At 38.1% G+C, this 16776-nt stretch overlaps 1 protein-coding gene across 10 annotated transcripts in view; it reads left to right on the plus strand.

The window, feature by feature from the left end:
• R3HCC1L (R3H domain and coiled-coil containing 1 like) overlaps nucleotides 1-16776 on the plus strand; it is a 93021-nt gene that overhangs the window by 56733 nt on the left and 19512 nt on the right. For all 10 annotated transcript variants that reach the window (XM_047702344.1, XM_047702341.1, XM_047702347.1 and 7 more), the window contains 2 exons: nucleotides 452-2265; nucleotides 15346-15521. In XM_047702344.1, the coding sequence (XP_047558300.1) occupies nucleotides 466-2265; nucleotides 15346-15521 (1976 nt within the window). In that variant the 5' untranslated portion in view covers nucleotides 452-465. The remainder of the gene's footprint in view (nucleotides 1-451; nucleotides 2266-15345; nucleotides 15522-16776) is intronic.

The raw sequence follows: 16776 nt of genomic DNA on the forward strand, positions 1-16776 counted from the left end.
AAGTCTTACTTATATGTATACATTTATGTTGAACTAATGTGTTTTTAGGGCTCCTCCTTGCATATACTTTTCAGTGTAAGTTCTGGTCGCTAGCAATAGTGTTTTATGAGTACTTCATAGCTGGCAGTCACTTTTTGAATAATCGTTTTATTTAACTAAGATAAAGCTACTTGTTAAAAAGGTAGAAAGGACTTGGGACGTAGAGATAAAGGGTTTTGGGATATGAAGAAGGAGGATATATGGATAATAAAATTCATGGGCTCATGAGTTATTTTGGAATTTACTTTCCTTAGTTGCATTAATTACTTTATGGCAGGTTTTGCTTTCTTTTAACTTGAGGGTTTCTGTTTCTATAGGATGGATTAGTAGGCCCTCTACCTAGCCTTTAAAAATCTTTTGGTTCAATACATTGTAATTCGTTTTTGGTAATTGAATTCTTCTCTTCTTGCAGATTGAGGTGGTACCATGCAGCAAGCAGCGGAGAGATGCAGAGTTCGAGTCAGAAGGCCTGACATGGCACTTTATGTACCTAAAGCTCGAAGAAGTGTAGTGCTGGTCAAGGCAGGTGATGAGGAAAAAGGCTGTGGTCCACTTAGCTCCATGGTGAAAGAAGAACAAAAAGAGGATCGTTTCTTCCAAAAGGAGATCTTCAGAGACAAATCTGAGACTCCGAGATTAAGCATTAATCCTGATAAAAAGGAGCACAACCGTAGAGAAGGAAAGAAATTTTCAACAAAATTAAGAAAAGACGTGTGCCTTCAAGAAAGGAAGAAAGATAGGATTTGTGTTAAGAGGCAAACTACAGGATCCAAAGAAACATTATGCCAAGGATGTCAGGAGGGTGTCTCAAATCCTGGGATACCTAGTCTACCTTTACAAAGACATTTTAAACCAAAGGAGGTGGAATGTTTGGAGGTTGAAGCCACAGATGTGACAGGACCTGGGAAGTTGCTTCTCTCTCGGTCTTGTTCAGAAATGAATGAGGCTCAGGTTCTAAACAAACCATTCCGAAATGTGGAATTCTGTGATGTCAGTAGGCATGAATTAAGTGGCAAAACATTTGAAAGCAGGGGTTTAGAAAGCAGAATTGAAACTGATGCCAAAGTTGTGAAGATACTATCCCAATTTCCTAGAGTTTTTAATTGTGTGTTGAAACCTGAGAGTATGATAGTACCTGTAAAACTGAATTCTGATTCTGCAATTGTACAACAAAGCATGCAAACATCATGTGGAATGTTGACTCCCAGTAGTGGAGGCATCACTGCTATTTCTGTTCCTGGAAGTCCAGATGGTGTCACTGACCAAACTTGTGTAGACTTTGAAGCTGAGAATGTTAGTGAGGTAGCCAACAATACAGATTTCATCTTGGGTCAGAGTGGTATAGATTCCATTCCTGAGACTCTAGATAACATCTCTCATAAAATGACTATAGTCAGCAAATTAGAGAGCGTAAATGGCATTTTTGATCCTGCAGTGATTAGAGAATGTGAGGAGAATGACAGCACTGCTGATGACTTATGTATAAAGTATGAACCTTCTGATACAGCTCTCCTTGCTCATGAAACAGATACAGATGAGTCGAAGAGTGTAGGTGACATTACTAATAAAGCATGTAAGATGGACATTACAGATGTCCCATCTGATCAAATAACTGTGGACAGCCCTTGTGTAGTTGCAGTTAGAACAGCTGATGAGGTCTGCAGTAACACAGGTAGTTTCTCAAAATACTTAGAAATGAGTACAGATACAGCCCCTCTTCATGTAGCTAGATGTGGGAATGACGTGGAAAATTCCAGCAGCCTGACTGCTTGCTCAGATACTTACCCTGAGAGTATTTCCTCTGGTTTCACAGAGTCAACAGGAAAGTTGATAGAGAGCTTGTCAGATTGTGCTTCCTCCTTACCTATAAAGAAGATTGCTGGTAGTAATTGTAACACTTTTTTGGACTCTGAACTCAGTACGTTAAATGGGACAAAAGTACTTTCAGACAATGCCTCGGGCAATGATCTGGATTGTACTGGTGATACAACAGAGGCATTGCACGAACTAAAAACTGAAGAGTTCAAAACAAAAGAGGAAGATGACTCAGAGAATATGGAATTTGGTGTATCCTTTCCTGATATAGAAACTGTATCTATGGAAACATCCATGGAACCGAAAGCAACGGAAATGGCTCGTGTGGAGGGAAGTGCTGCTATTGAGGAGAGCTGGGAGTCTTTGTTTAATGATGATGGTGACTGCCTGGATCCACGTCTTCTACAAGAGGTCTGTTCAGTAGAAGCTGCTCAGTGTTTACATGATTTATAGATTCGTAGAGCCTGATATTTTTGGGGTAATTTTGATAGACATTTGTGCACACTCATATATTCACTCATTACATCCAGTGAGGCTTCCTGCGGTAAACAAATGGGATTGTAGATTGAGAAGAGAATGCCTGGTAGATCTTACCAAGTAAAACATACCGAATTGAGCTGTGTTTATAATAGCCACGTCCTGAGAGATCTTAGTGAGTAGATTAGGGATGCAGTTAATGGGTTCTGGCTATCTGTTGCGGGAACACAGAGGGAAGCTTCTTCAAAAGGGCTTTTCTACATTGACAAGATGTATTTTACACAGGCCTATTTGAGGGAGAAGAATAACTTATTATTATTTATTTTTGTTGCGTTTTTCCGGGCAATGTTGCCGTGTTGTTAGACACTGTGGAGGGAAGGAAGTAGAGAAGGGAAGGGTAAAATGAGGGAAGGTGTGATTGTTTTTATGTAGTTTATGCTGAGTTAAATTAATGTGTAAATGATTGTTGAGTACATACAGAAAATATAAGTGAATAATGCCATGCTGGTTAGAGTTCATAAATACAAAATGTTGGGTTTGAAGACATTTTAGAAATTATTTAATTCTTTTCATTTTCTTAATTTAGACATTCACTCTATATCCAATTTTTAAATTCCTTACCACAAATAACAATCATTGGTTTTAAATAGTAGAACCACTTCCCCCTTCATTCCTTATAGTGGGTTCACATAACCTTTGTCTGGAAGGAGAAAAAATAATTTCCCTGTGAAGTCCCCAATTTTATAAATGAGGAAATTGAAGCTTAGTGGTCATACTTTTAGGAAAGGCATAATCAAAATTTCAATTTAGTGTTTATATTCTTTCTACCAAACCATGTCTTTACCTATAAAATACTTTTGAGTGATTCCAAAGAGCCTTTTAAATATGAAGTGAGTAGTGCTTTTGTTTCTGAGAATTAAACCAGAAGTACCAAAAAATGATCACACGGATGTGAAGAAACACGTGAGACTACAGCGGGGACAGGCCATTGGACAGAAATGACTTTCCAATACCAAGCAGTTCCTCGTCGTTTTTAGGTGTCTGCATGCGCACGTGTACCACGGTTAGCACTCCTCATGGGCAAGTCGTTGTCCTTAACATCCTTTGAAAGAAATACAGAGCAGAAGGTATTTGTGAGTGAGCACCCACAAACCTCTTGAAATTGCATGCAAAATGTTACATGTATGTGGAGTTTTTCATAGCTTTCATCAGATTCTCAAAGGCAGTGCTTCTCTAAGTGTGGTCCCTGGGCAAGCAGCATTAGTGTCACCTGGGAACTTGTTAGAAATGCAGACTCTTTAGCCCAGCGGTCTATATATTTATGTGTTTCCCAGGTGACTCTGATGCACATAAGGTGAGAACCGTTGCTCAAAAGGTAATAGACCAATGTAAATAGGTATCAGAATGTGAGTGTGGTAACTAGAGATGGCTGTCCAACCGTAACTAGAAAGAACACTGTTCAGCAGAGGTTTTAGACCCAAATTAGGTTAAGAAATACTACTAATGTGGGAAGGTAGGTGAATATAGAGAAGTTATTAAGGATCCCGTCATTGGAAGAAGGTCTCAGGGATGGCAAAGGGATTACCTGAGGGGTAGAGAGCACAGTTATGCATTGGAGAGAAGGAATAGCTTCCTATGAAAGAAGGGCATGGCACACAGAGCCTTTTACACATGATGGGACTCAGTAAGTATTTATTGAATGGATGTAGGTGATAGGGTAGAGTTGGAGCTCTGTGATTTTTTTAGGGTGGACTCCAGGGGCTGTCAAAACTTCACTGCTGCTGGAATTTGGATTCTCTATGGTGGTAGCTTAGGGATATGGCTTCTCTAACAGGGGAGGAGGGTTCATGTGTGCAACTGTTTTTCAGGTCTTAATGCTTTTTAGAACAGGTGCAAAAGAATGTAGGCAATCACTCAAGTGTTCCGAGGCGCATAGTAATATAGCCAAAGAGGACACTTGCATGACCTAAAGCTGGGAATGGCTAGAAGATGGAGTAATGTTTTAAGCTAAAGACAGCTAGTTCTTGGGGGTTGTGTTTGGATATCACATACTGGGTTGGTGCTTGCCGGGGGTGGGGTCTGTGTTGAGGTATAAGTGGTGATGAGAGCACAAGGGAAGGAAATGGATTGAGAAAGCAAGTAGCGGCTGCAACTCCACAAACTATGGTCTCCTGTGCTTTGAGTTTCAGGAGATGTAATAATAATGTTATTAAAAGATGCCACAGATCCAGTAACATTAATAGCCCTCTAGTGACTATTACTCTTAATTTATTATTTATATTGCTCCAAACATACTTTATTAAAGGCTAAACCAGAATGTCTGCCGGTCTTGAAAATTTTCCAGCCAATGATTTTTTGGCTCTTTTCCCAGCGGGCCTGTTTCTTTGTTGACAATGCCTACACATGGAGGTATGTCTAATACTTCTAGTGGGCAGGGAGGTATGCTGTGGAGCAGGGTGTGGCAGCCATTGGCATGTGAAGCAGTTTCCTGCAACGTCTGAACTTCTAAAACTGCGTGAGTGGGTAGAGAGCATAGATAGGTCATTCCTGAATTCCTGGAACTACCATTCTTGATGAGCCTCTAAAGATCACACTTACTCTCCTTAAGCCGTGGTTTGGGATGCAGAAGTTTTAAGTTGGTAATTGATAAAGAGAAAGATCTTGGCCTGACTTCTCCTTCTAACCCTCTGAGATCTGGTATGAGAACGCAAGAATTACTGTTGTCTAGATAAAACGTCCATAGCTGGGGGCCTGGGTGGTTCAGTGGGTTAAGCCTCTGTCTTTGGCTTGGGTCGTGGTCTCGGGGTCCTGGGATCAAGCCCCGCATTGGGCTCTCTGCTCAGTGGGGGACCTGCTTCCCCCTCTCCCTCTGCCTGCCTCTGCCTCCTCATGATCTCTCTGTGTCAAATAAAGACATAAAATCTTTAAAAACAAAAACAAAAACAAAAAAACGTCCATAGCTCCTTCTGCCTCCTATAGTGATCTGCAAATCTATTGATTGGTAGGAGGGTTAGTACAATACCAGCAATGTAACATTGATGTTGATAGACTGTGGCTTCGGCCCCTTCACTGGTCATTTGAAACTGGTCATTTCTGGTCTTGATTTAGGTAGGAGTCTCCTTTTGCTACAGAAGGCTACTAACAATGTTACAATCATGGAAAAGAGAAGAGTAAAGGAACACCAGCCGTCCCAAACTCTCTTCCTTTGTGTATACTGACTCAACATTTATGTGCTCTTCCTACACAGACTTTGGGAAAAATGCTCTCTGAATTTAAGTAGGAAGCCCAAAAGCAAAAGGAAAACCTCAAAATTCCATCGCTAAAAGCAAATTATATGAAGAATGAAGGGAGGAAAGTCCTTCATATCCCATCCCCTAGGGACTTCGTTAATAGTTGGTACTTCATCACTTTGCAGTTAAATGGAAAGATCGAGTACTTAGAGTTTGAGAAACTGTAAATTGTAAATAGCTAGGTATATATGGTTATTATCACTTCTGTTTTGTTTTATTTTATTTATTTTTAAAAAAATTTATTTGTCAGAAAGCAGAAGCAGAGGGAGTGGGAGAGGGAAAAGCAGGCTTCCTGCTGAGCAGGGAGCCCGATGTGGGGCTTGATCCCACGACTCTGGGATCATGACCTGAGCCAAAGGCAGATGCTTAATGGCTGAGCCACCCAGGCGCCCCATCACTTCCATTTTAAAGGCACTGTGTTACATGGCAGCTTTTTTCTCACCTTTATCTATGGTGGTGGTGTTGTTTTTTAATTTGGAGAAACAGGATATAACCATGTGATTAGATAGTCATATAGCAATCTGAAGGTTAATTAATATAAAACCACTTCATGAGAGATGTCCTAAGTTTGACTGTCTGATGGGTGATCTAGAGAGTGGCGTCAACAGAGGATGAGATCCCTGAGGGCTAGACTGGTTGATACTGTTGCATGTTATTGAGGCGGTAGAATTAAACAAGATTTAAAGCCCCACTTAGATTGTTGTTATGTTCCCAATTTCTATTTTCTTTTTCTGTTTCTTAAAATTGATAGATTTACCTTTTTTTTTTTTGAGTGGTTTTAGGTTTACAGAAAAAAATTGAGTGAAAAGTTCAGGGTTCCCATATGACTCCTTCACTGTTTTATTACTATTTTAATTTTTATTTTCACAGTACCTTTTATTATTAGTTGCAACTCATTTTAGCAGACTTATATTTAATATTTTTATTAAAATGTCTGAATTAATAGGTCATTGGCTGCCTAAATGAGGATTCCAGATGCCGTATATTCGAATGCAGTCACTTGGGACATCCAGTGAAGAATCTGGTTGAATTAAGTACTCTATTTGTTGTTCAGTCCACTAGTGGATGATGACTGGATCTCTGGTTCATATAGAAAGAGAGGGAATATTAAGGGGATACCATTGCTCATAGTTTATTTCTAAACCAAACATCTCCTAAAATGAAAAAAAATCTCCCATCTGAGCTCCATTAGGTTTGTTACATAAATTTTTTTCCTCTTAATCTGCGTTCACACCAACAGCGTTTAATTTCTGATGCTTTTTCAGAACTGAAGAGAGGTAAACTATTCTAGGCTTCTATTGTCGGTACAAGGAGGCATTCTTGTCTGCAGCTTGGGAGGTTCCTGGTGTGCTGTACTCTGTCCCTGGCAGTGCTTTTGCCTTAGTGAGCTCCATGACATGTATATGTGGAATATAGTTGGGGCAGCTGGGGTAGGAGTAGCGATATCACTTGTAATGTTTATTCCATTTAATTCATTCCCTGTTCAGTGACAGTAGCAGGGAGGGGAAATGGTAGGGTTGGCAAAGAGAACCAGCGTGTGCACTCTACCCCAGTCAGGAGAAAAACATACTAACAGCTTTATCACAAAGATTTTAACAATTTTAAAAATGTTTAAATGTTTTCATGATTTTTTTAGTTCATTTCTGTTAAAGAGTTTGGTTAACAAGAATTAAACTCATCTACACTTTGATCTGAATTAATGTAGTCATTTGTATCAGAAATTTCTCGTATGGCACGTTGAATACTCTGTTGCTGGGCTTTGGGAGGGAGTGCTAGAAAGGAAGAGAGGGTCCCAGCTATAGGCCTGACTCCTGAAGTGGGTAGCCAGCAGTCAAAATATATTTAAATTCAGACTGTTTTGTGTTATGAATCTGGGGATGGGGTGTGAGGAGGTATAAATTAGCAGTAATGCCTGCAGGACAGAGGGAAATTAAGTGCTAGTCAGCAGCCGTGTACAGATCATTTGTGTGAATTGACCCAAAACTGAGACTGTTGAGGAAAAGCCGAGAGGATGCCCAGGCGTGCTGGATCCTAGGCTTGATGCACGAAGTCTGTGTTTCTGATCCTTCAGATGATGGGTCATGCTCTTATATTCCCTGCCCACGACAAGACTGACTCATTTCTTAAAGCAGTGGGTCTGAGTCTGCAATTTGAAGGTCAGAAGCACATATGTATTGCCTGATGGGGACAAATAGGCAAGGGCTAATACTCTCTAAAGTAATAAACAACGAAGAAATTTTTATTTGGGAGAACTGGCATAGATACGATATAGGATCTTAGGTAGTTGAAGGGAGCATAATCAGGAACTAGAGAAACCAAGAAGTGGAATGGCAGTGAACGCTACATTTATCTGTTTTGCAGTGTTTCTTAGGACTTGTGAGCAGCCATTGTCAGTGATTATCATAACAGTACCTGAGTCAAGCTGTCGGGGACAGTTTGGGAAGATTCAGACCTCTAGCAGTCTCCTGTTCTTGGGTAGTCCGGTCTTTGAGCTTTCTGCATCATCAATGGCATCTCTCCATCTAATCTTTCCAGTCATGCTGGGAGGAGGAGGAAGTAGAGATGTCTCCCTGCCTTCTCAGCACTTCTCTTGACTATTAATTAAATCTGTTTGGTGGATCGGTTTAGCATCTTTTCAAGGACGCCAGTGCCAGTCTGCCATGTTAGCTTATGTACGATCTGAACAGGAACCAGGTCCATGTCGGTTCAGGATGTTCACTTGATCTTTGCCCATATATTCATGTGTCATACATTACCATCCATGGGAGAGAATTAGGGCTCTTCAAATTTAACCTCTGACACTAGGGTCAGTAAATGATCATCTGAACCAATGGCTGGGCTGTCATACATGTCTCACTGTCTAACTTTTCTCTTATATCCTTTAGCCCTTTTCCTTTTCTGCTTCCTTGTTCATCCCCACTCCCCTTCTTCTCTTTAATTATGCCTTAATCCAAAGCTGTGGCCATGGCTTTCTCCCACTGAGGATAACCAGAGGTATTGAGATATTGCTTATACCTATTCTAGAGAAATCTGTAGATGACACCTTACAGGAGATTCTACCCATTCTTGTTACAAATTTTATGAAGCCAAAGTTTGCCTTTCCAGCTGTGGTTTCCTGGTAAGGTCAGTGGTAAGGTCAGCATAGCCTAGATAGAGTAGATAATTTTTATTTGTGGGTAGAGAATTCCACTGGGGACATTTTCTCCTCTTACACTTACTATATAAAATGTTAGAGTTTAAAAGTCTAAATTTATCCTTCTGTTGTAAAGGATGTAAGTCCAGAATAGTACAGGAGAGGCCTAGAAGCTATCACTTATGCTGCATAGCATATAAATATTTATGCTATAATACTTTAATGGCATTACCTTTTTTTTTTTTAAAGATTTTATTTATTTATTTGACAGAGAGAAATCACAAGTAGGCAGAGAGGCAGGCAGAGAGAGAGGAGGAAGCAGGCTCCCTGCTGAGCAGAAAGCCCGATGCGGGGCTCGAACCCAGGACCTGGGATCATGACCTGAGCCGAAGGCAGCGGCTTAACCCACTGAGCCACCCAGGCGCCCCATGGCATTACCTTTTTAGGGAACTCCTTTTGGATGTTTTTGAATTTGGGTTATGAGAAATTTGAAAAAACTTGAAAAACTTTTTTTTTTTTTTTTTAAATAAATAGTGTTATTTCCCTGTCTGCCAAAGAGGAGAAGTTAAATGGGTAAAACATTTTAATTCTAGCTTTTGGTCTATTCACAATACTGTAGACCAACATGAAAAATTCTTGGCTGTTAACTCTCAACTTTCTGTGATACTGGCATACCTTAGATAGAATTAAATCCAGATAGTTCAAAAAGCTTTTTTTATGTTTTTGTTTATAGCTTTAACCTGTTCTCCAATGAAATCTTTACATTTATCAAGGTTTATAGTAAATAATGACATTTTAAATTGATTTTCTTCAACAGAAAGTGAGTTAATAAGCAGTTATGTAGCCATAAGATATAAGCGGAAGAGAAAAATAGAAAGAAACAAATAACTTGGATACCCTAGCCTATATAATTGAGAATTGACTGTGTGGGTTGATTCTGTAAATCATGTTATCATGTTATACCACCAACTTGTGGTCAAGTCTTTGTTGTCCTTTTCCCTGTAACTTATGCCCCCATGTGTAAATTTGTTACAGACATACCTATAGTATAAAGTGGTTTATTGTATTTCATACAACTTTATTACATATTGAAATTCAAGTTCTTTTTGTAATGTATGCTGAACATACATTAAATGTGTGTTGGGTGAGTGGTTAGGTGATCAGGATGAGGTGGAAGGAAGAGCCAGGTCCAGCTCTAATATAAGGTCTTGTGTAATGAGTATTTCAAAAGTAGTACAGATGAAGTAAATGTAGATGAAGTAAAACTGTAAAAGGGTAGAGGACAAGTTAGATTATCCATGCTTTGGGGTGTTTAGGGGAGGAATCACAGAAGAGGTGGTATTTGAGTATGTCCTTGGAGAATGGTGTGATATTTTGAGATATGCAAACTGACAGACATTAGCACTTGTGAAGTAGTAAGACCAAAGCAATAGGGAGGAGGAAGTAAGATGTGTTGAGGCATAGTGAATATTAATCTTTGGTTGGAATTTAGCATATTTTAAGGGATGACATGAGATAAAGGTAGAAAGGTATAGTAGTATAAAATTGCTGCAGTAGTAAATTACCACAAAATAGTGTCTTAAAACAACACAAATTTATTGACTTACAGTTCTGGAGGTCGGAAGTCTAAAATGGGTGTCACTGGGATAATTAATTAAGGTGTTGGCAAAGGCTGTATTCCTTTCCAGAGGCTCTTGGAGAGAACGTACTGTCTTGCTTTTTCAACTTCTTGGAGGCTGCCCACATTCTTTGGCTCGGGGCCCCTGAGTCTTGCTAATATCATCACTCTGACTCTGAGTTTTCCTCTGAGTTCTTCTGCTTTCAAGGACCCTTGTGGTTATAACTGGGTCCACTCTGATAATGCAGGATAATCTCCCCGATTTAAAGTCAGCTGATTAGCAACCTTAATTCCATCTGCTACCTCTGTTTTCCTTTGCCGTATGTACCATAACCACAGGTTAAGGGAAGTTAGGATATGGATGTCTTTGAGAGGCTGTTATTCTGGTTGGGGCCAAATTATGAGAGCTTTAAGTACAGCCACTGAAAATTTTTGATCAAAGGAATGACATGGTCACGGCAGTATTTTGGATAGTTTAATTTATGCCCCTTATACTATCTAGAATATACAACTAGAAAGAAATCAGCAACCTTGTACTATCTTTTTAGTTTTGCCATTGATCTTCCCTTTCTCCCTCCTTCCTTTTCTCCTTTTGCCCTTCCCTTCCTTCTTTCTAGAATAGTTTATATCCATAAATCCCTAATCAGAGAGAATTAGTTGTCCTGAACATTAATACAGCACTGTTTCTGATTGTGTTCACTGAAAGACCTTTTCATCATGTTATGGAAGGAATACTAGACTAGCAGTCAGGAGACCTGAGTTATGATTCAAACTCTGTCAGTAATTTGATTTGTAATCTTAAGGATACCCTTTAGTCTCTCGGTGATGCAATCCTCCATCTTTGTAATCAGGATAATAATAGCAGCCATCTGACATGCTCATCTGACAGAGATATAAATATGACTTTATTCCAGAGTAATGTAGCATATTTTTGTTTTTTGTCTGTAGAGAGTAACTGGCTTCGTAACTTCATAACTTTTTTTCTTTTTGAAGAAAAGATCTTTTTGATCCTTGAAGAACCAAGGATCAAACAAAAAACAACAAAAAATAAAAAGCTCAAGGATCCATGCCTGATTGACCTACTCTTCTCACCCTTTTTTTTCCTCTATAAAAAGGGATCAAGGCAATTAAGTCATAGCAAGTCAGGTACTATTTTACAGACTTGTTTTTAAGACCAGACTATTAGGCTTTAAGAGTCTTAAAACCCTCACTTTGGGGAAGATGATTTTAATTTAGCTGAATATGGAAGCTGGTTATGCCTATGAAGGAATACTCACATTTCACTTACACTTTATAAATAAACAAGACAGACCACTGGCAAAAAAAAAAAAAAAAAAAAAAAAAAAAAATCCTAAAATGTTTGTGATTCATAACTCAAAATTATTTGCTCTGAGTTATTTTATTCCCTTGGTCTAATAGAGAGATTATGAATAGAGAGAATGAATCAAATTCAAAACCTCTATTGCTCTATCAAACATTTCTTAGTCATCAGAAAGAAAAATACATATGTAGGTCTTAAAATATGAAGGTTTCACATTGACAGCATAGCAGATACTTGCTCTACTATACGTGACTATTAGAGTAAATGTTTCAATTGTCTAATAGAAATATGATGCAGGCTACAAATAGGAACCATGTATATGATTAAAAATTTTCTAGTGGGCACATTAAGAGAAGTGTCATCTAATAATATATCCAGAATATCATTTCAACATGTAATCAATATAAGAAATTATTAATGAGATATTTCATTTTTTGTATTGTCTTTGGAACCTGATGTGTATTTTATGTATAAAATACATCTCAATTTAGATTAGCCACAGTTTTCAAGTTCTCAGTGGCCACATGTGGCTGGCAGCTACCGTGCTGGGCTGTTCAGGTCTGCTGCAGGTGTATCTACGTAATTGGTGTGTGAAATCTTAGAGCCTCTCCTTAAAGCTGTCTGTATTGCCCTGTCTAATCCCGCTGTGACAGCGGCCCCGCCCCCTCGCTTCCCTTCACAGTCTTGCTCTGATCCTCACTTCATTCCGTATTGTTCTCTTAGACATTTCCCTCTTCAGTGTCACAAACTCTGTCAAGGCTCCCTGTCATGTTTGGCTGGGGTTCTCAGGAGAGAAAGTGGCATTAACAGTATGGCCTCCTACCTACCACCATACCGTCACCAAAAAAAATGTGTTACTAGTAGAAACGTAAACTGATCTCACCAATATCAGTGCCACGGGGAAATGAAGTTCTTCCTCCTCCTTGGAAAAGTTAGGAATCCCTGATAATAGTGGTGTCTGATAGGAAAAACTAGTCAGGAGTATCTAATTTGCAGGCTTTATATCTATTGTTATGAAATGTAGAATAAGAATTGTGTTTTGTTATTATTAACACTTTGCGTTTAACCAGTCCCAGAAGCCAAAACACTCAGTAGTTTCCTTAGAAATGGAATGTAAGTATGTCAAGTTGAGTTTTGCTGAGTAGGTTAGAGCAAAGGACCATAAACAGATGTCCTTGGCAGACCATTTTTTATTTTATTCATTTATTTATTTTTATTTTTTTAAAGATTTTATTTATTTATTTGACAGAGGGAGAGAGCACAATCAGGGGGAGCTACAGGCAGAGGGACAGGAGTAGGGAGAAGCAGGCTTCCCACTGAGCAAGGAGCCTGATACTGGGCTTGGAGCCTGATCCCATCCTGAGATCATGACCTGAGCCGAAGGCAGACACTTAACTGACTGAGCCACCCAGGCGCCCCTTTCCTTCCTCTTTATAATCAGTTCTTAGGGTTTATAATTCTAAGGCATTTTGTAGTCATGCATTGTTTATGTCTCACAATGCATTATTTAGGCCCAGTTTATAAATGCACAGACATGCAGTGACTTATTTTGTTTTTTACAGAGTACCTCAAAAAGTTAATGCCAGAAATTCAAAAATGAAATTAGGAAAACAGTTCCATTTACAATTGCGTTTAAAAACTATTTAGGAATAAATTTAACAAAAGGAATATGAAACTTGTGCTCCAGAAACTACAAAACATTGTTGGAAGAAATTAAAGAAGACCTAAGTAAACGGAAAGCTATCCCGTGTTCATCTTTTCTTTTTACTGTTGAGATACTTCTCAAATTGATGTACATATTCAGCAAATCCCAGCTACCCCCCCCCCCCATTTGGGGCAGAAACTGGCAAACTGATCCTCAGATTTATATGGAAATCCAAGAGACTAGAATAGCCAAAATGATTTTTGAAAAAGCAGGACAAAATAGGAAGATAAAACTTTCTGATTTCAAAACCTATTAAAAAACTACAGTAATCAAGACAGTGTGACACTGACATAAGGATGGAGTTGGAAATGACTACTGACCTTCCTTGTCTCTGGGACAGTTATCTTAAACTGATAGACCAGCCCACTTTAGGCTTTTAAGGATTTGTTAAGTTTAGCTGATTTCTTCTTGCCGGCTTTTATAGTGCCCACTTCTTTGACCATGATCTGTCAGTGGCAAAACAGTTTCTGTGTTCTGTTTCTGTTTGGAGGAATTTTGCCACTCTTGGGATTTCAGTTTTTTTGATCATCTCGAATGCTCAGTGGTCTGGTGAGTTCAAGAAAAGCTACTATTTTATGGATCACCTAATCTTCTCATTGTTATGGTGGAAGGAATAATTCTCTTCCTGCTTTCTACATCCTAAGCAGAGTGGAAATAATATGGCACTTGGCCTGTAATACATTCAGCACTCAGTTAAAATTTAATTAAGTGGGTTGAATTCATTGAATACTTAGGTATTATATAAGTATTATACTTAGTGTGCTAAGCACTTACATATCATTTAATCTACACACCTATCTGTGAGGTATAGGTGCTATTATTATTCCTATTTTTTTAAATGTAAACTAAAGCTTAATGGAGAAAAGGAATTAGAGGTACAGCAATAAATAAACATTTTTGTTGATTCTACCTATATCACTTTCCCTCTCCTCTTCCTCCCAAATAAATTCTTGAATCCATTTTTTACTTCTGCAAGGAAAGGAGATGTATCCTTGGCATTGCAAATTCTCTTTTCCTCATTTGATGGGCAGTAAGGCATAGTATAAACGAGGGAAAAGCTGGAAGAGACCTAGTTGAACTCTCCCCCTCCGCCCACCACTGCTAGTCGGACTTCTGATTAACAGGGAGAAGATACTCTCAGGTCTGAAGGCTTTGGGTGATCAGTACTAGCCCCTAGGTTTTATAACAGATGAATGACAAAGGACTGTCTTGGCTTTGATGCCATATTCTATTTTCCCCCTTCCCTTCTGCTTCCAGAAGCGTGAAATAGTGAATAGCCTTCAGTTTTCTTTAGAATAGTAGAATTTTGAGTATTTTTCATTACTGTTAATTTTTTTTTTAACTAATCTGTGATGTGGGAATTCCTGTAGGTAGCTGTCATGTTAGAGACCTTGAATACAATTACTTCTACCACTCACATTTGTCTTAACAAATTCCTTTGTAAGCTACATGTAAGAAAAGGTAGACTAACAAAGTGTTTTCATTTTAAAAATTTCTTGTTTATTTTTGTTTACTCCCAGAAAAGAAACTATGAGATGAGCCTGATCAATAAGGCCAAATAAAACAAATGTTATTAATTCATCTCTTCAGCTATTTTCTGAAATTCATTTTCCAAGATGTATCATTTGTAACTCACCTCATTAATCAGTCTACATTTTCTCACACTCTGGTTGATAGATGCAAGTTAAGTTTCATGCATTGCCTATCTTTGTTGGAATTTCAACACCTTTTTTAAAGTATTCTTTATGTTAATATAAACTGGATGATAGACTCCTGGTCATTATTGTATTTGTGTATTTGTATTTGTGAATAGCATTAATACAGAGACACTGTTAAAGATTAAGGAATTGGAATATGGAGACAAGGAAGGATCATTTATATATGGTAGGATATTTTATAGTGCTTTGGCTTGATTTAACAGTCAATTATATGCTTCTTCTTCTCTAGTTATCAGGGAATATGAAGAATAGAAAAAGCATCCAGGAACCTAGATTTGATTATTACAACCATGAAGTTTCTGATATTGACCTCAGTGACTGTGAATTTCCACATGTCATTGAAATTTATGACTTCCCCCAAGAATTTCGTACTGAAGACCTCCTGCGGGTTTTCTGCAGTTATCAGTAAGTATTTGCAAATAGTTGGGCATGTTTGGGAAGGTGAGATGAAGTTTTCTTAAGATGTCTTCTGAAAAATCATCTCTTGTTTACATATTCCCTATTTATTTTAGCATCAGTTTTGTTTATTGTCTTTTCCAAGTCCATTAGAAATCTTCTGTATCAAGTCTGTCTTCTTGTAAGTTCTTTAAAAATACCAAATAGTCTTTCTAGACCCCATTTTGGGCATTTAAGAAGAGTGTCTTCGATTATGACTTCTGGATGTCTTCATGGTGTGTTTAATCCATTTATAATTATAATTATTATAATTATTGATGTATTTGGATGTATGCCTGCCATCTTTTTTTGTGTTTGTTTCATCTATTTCTCTTTCTTTCTTGCCTTCTTTTGGATTGATGAGGTATTTTTTTCTCATTCTATTTTGTTTGGAAATGATACTCTGTTTCTATTCTTTGGTGGTTACTTTAGAAATTACAAAATGCATGCTTAACTTACCAATGGCTAAAGTTAATGTTTTTACACTCTTTCCAAACACTATAAGGGCTTTTTAACTCCATTTCCCAATTCCATTCCCTCCCTTTCCACCACTCCCAACTATATGCTATGGAGACTATTTTTAAAAAAATTTTTTTCTTTTTAAACTCCATTATTTGCTATTACTCTTTTATAGAGTCAGCATTCAGATTTATCCGGTTTCTGTGTTCTTCATTTATACCTCTTGCAGCTCATATCTTCCATCTGAAATCATTTCCTTTTTGCATGGAACATACTCTTACCATTTAATTTAGTAACAGTCAGCCATCAACAAACTCAGTTCGGTTTTGTTTTCTTAATGGCATTATTTCAACTTTGTTTTTGAAAGACATGTTTGCTAGGTATAGAATTCTAGGTTGGCAGTCATTTTTCTCTCAGAAATGTGCAGATTTATTCTACCATCTCCTGGCTTTCTCTGTGGGAAATAAGAAGCAAGCTGAAAGTTCACAACCGTTACTTCTGAATGTAATCTCTCTTTTCTCTTTGGATGCTCTTAGGGGTTTCTCTTTGTCTTGTATTGTGCATTTTAGTGTGATGTGGCTTTGTGTTTTTAAAAATTTATTCTTCTTGAGAGTATTTGAGCTTCTTAAATCACTAAGTATTTTTCATTGGTTTTGGAGAACACATAGTTATCTCTTCAGGTAGTTCCTTTGTGTCAGTCTTTTTTATGTTCTCTAAGATGTCAAGAAAATATATATTAGACCTTCTCACTTAATCCTAATGTTAC

The sequence above is a fragment of the Lutra lutra genome, chromosome 14 (genome assembly GCF_902655055.1).
Source record: "Lutra lutra chromosome 14, mLutLut1.2, whole genome shotgun sequence".
NCBI classification, from domain to species: domain Eukaryota; kingdom Metazoa; phylum Chordata; class Mammalia; order Carnivora; family Mustelidae; genus Lutra; species Lutra lutra.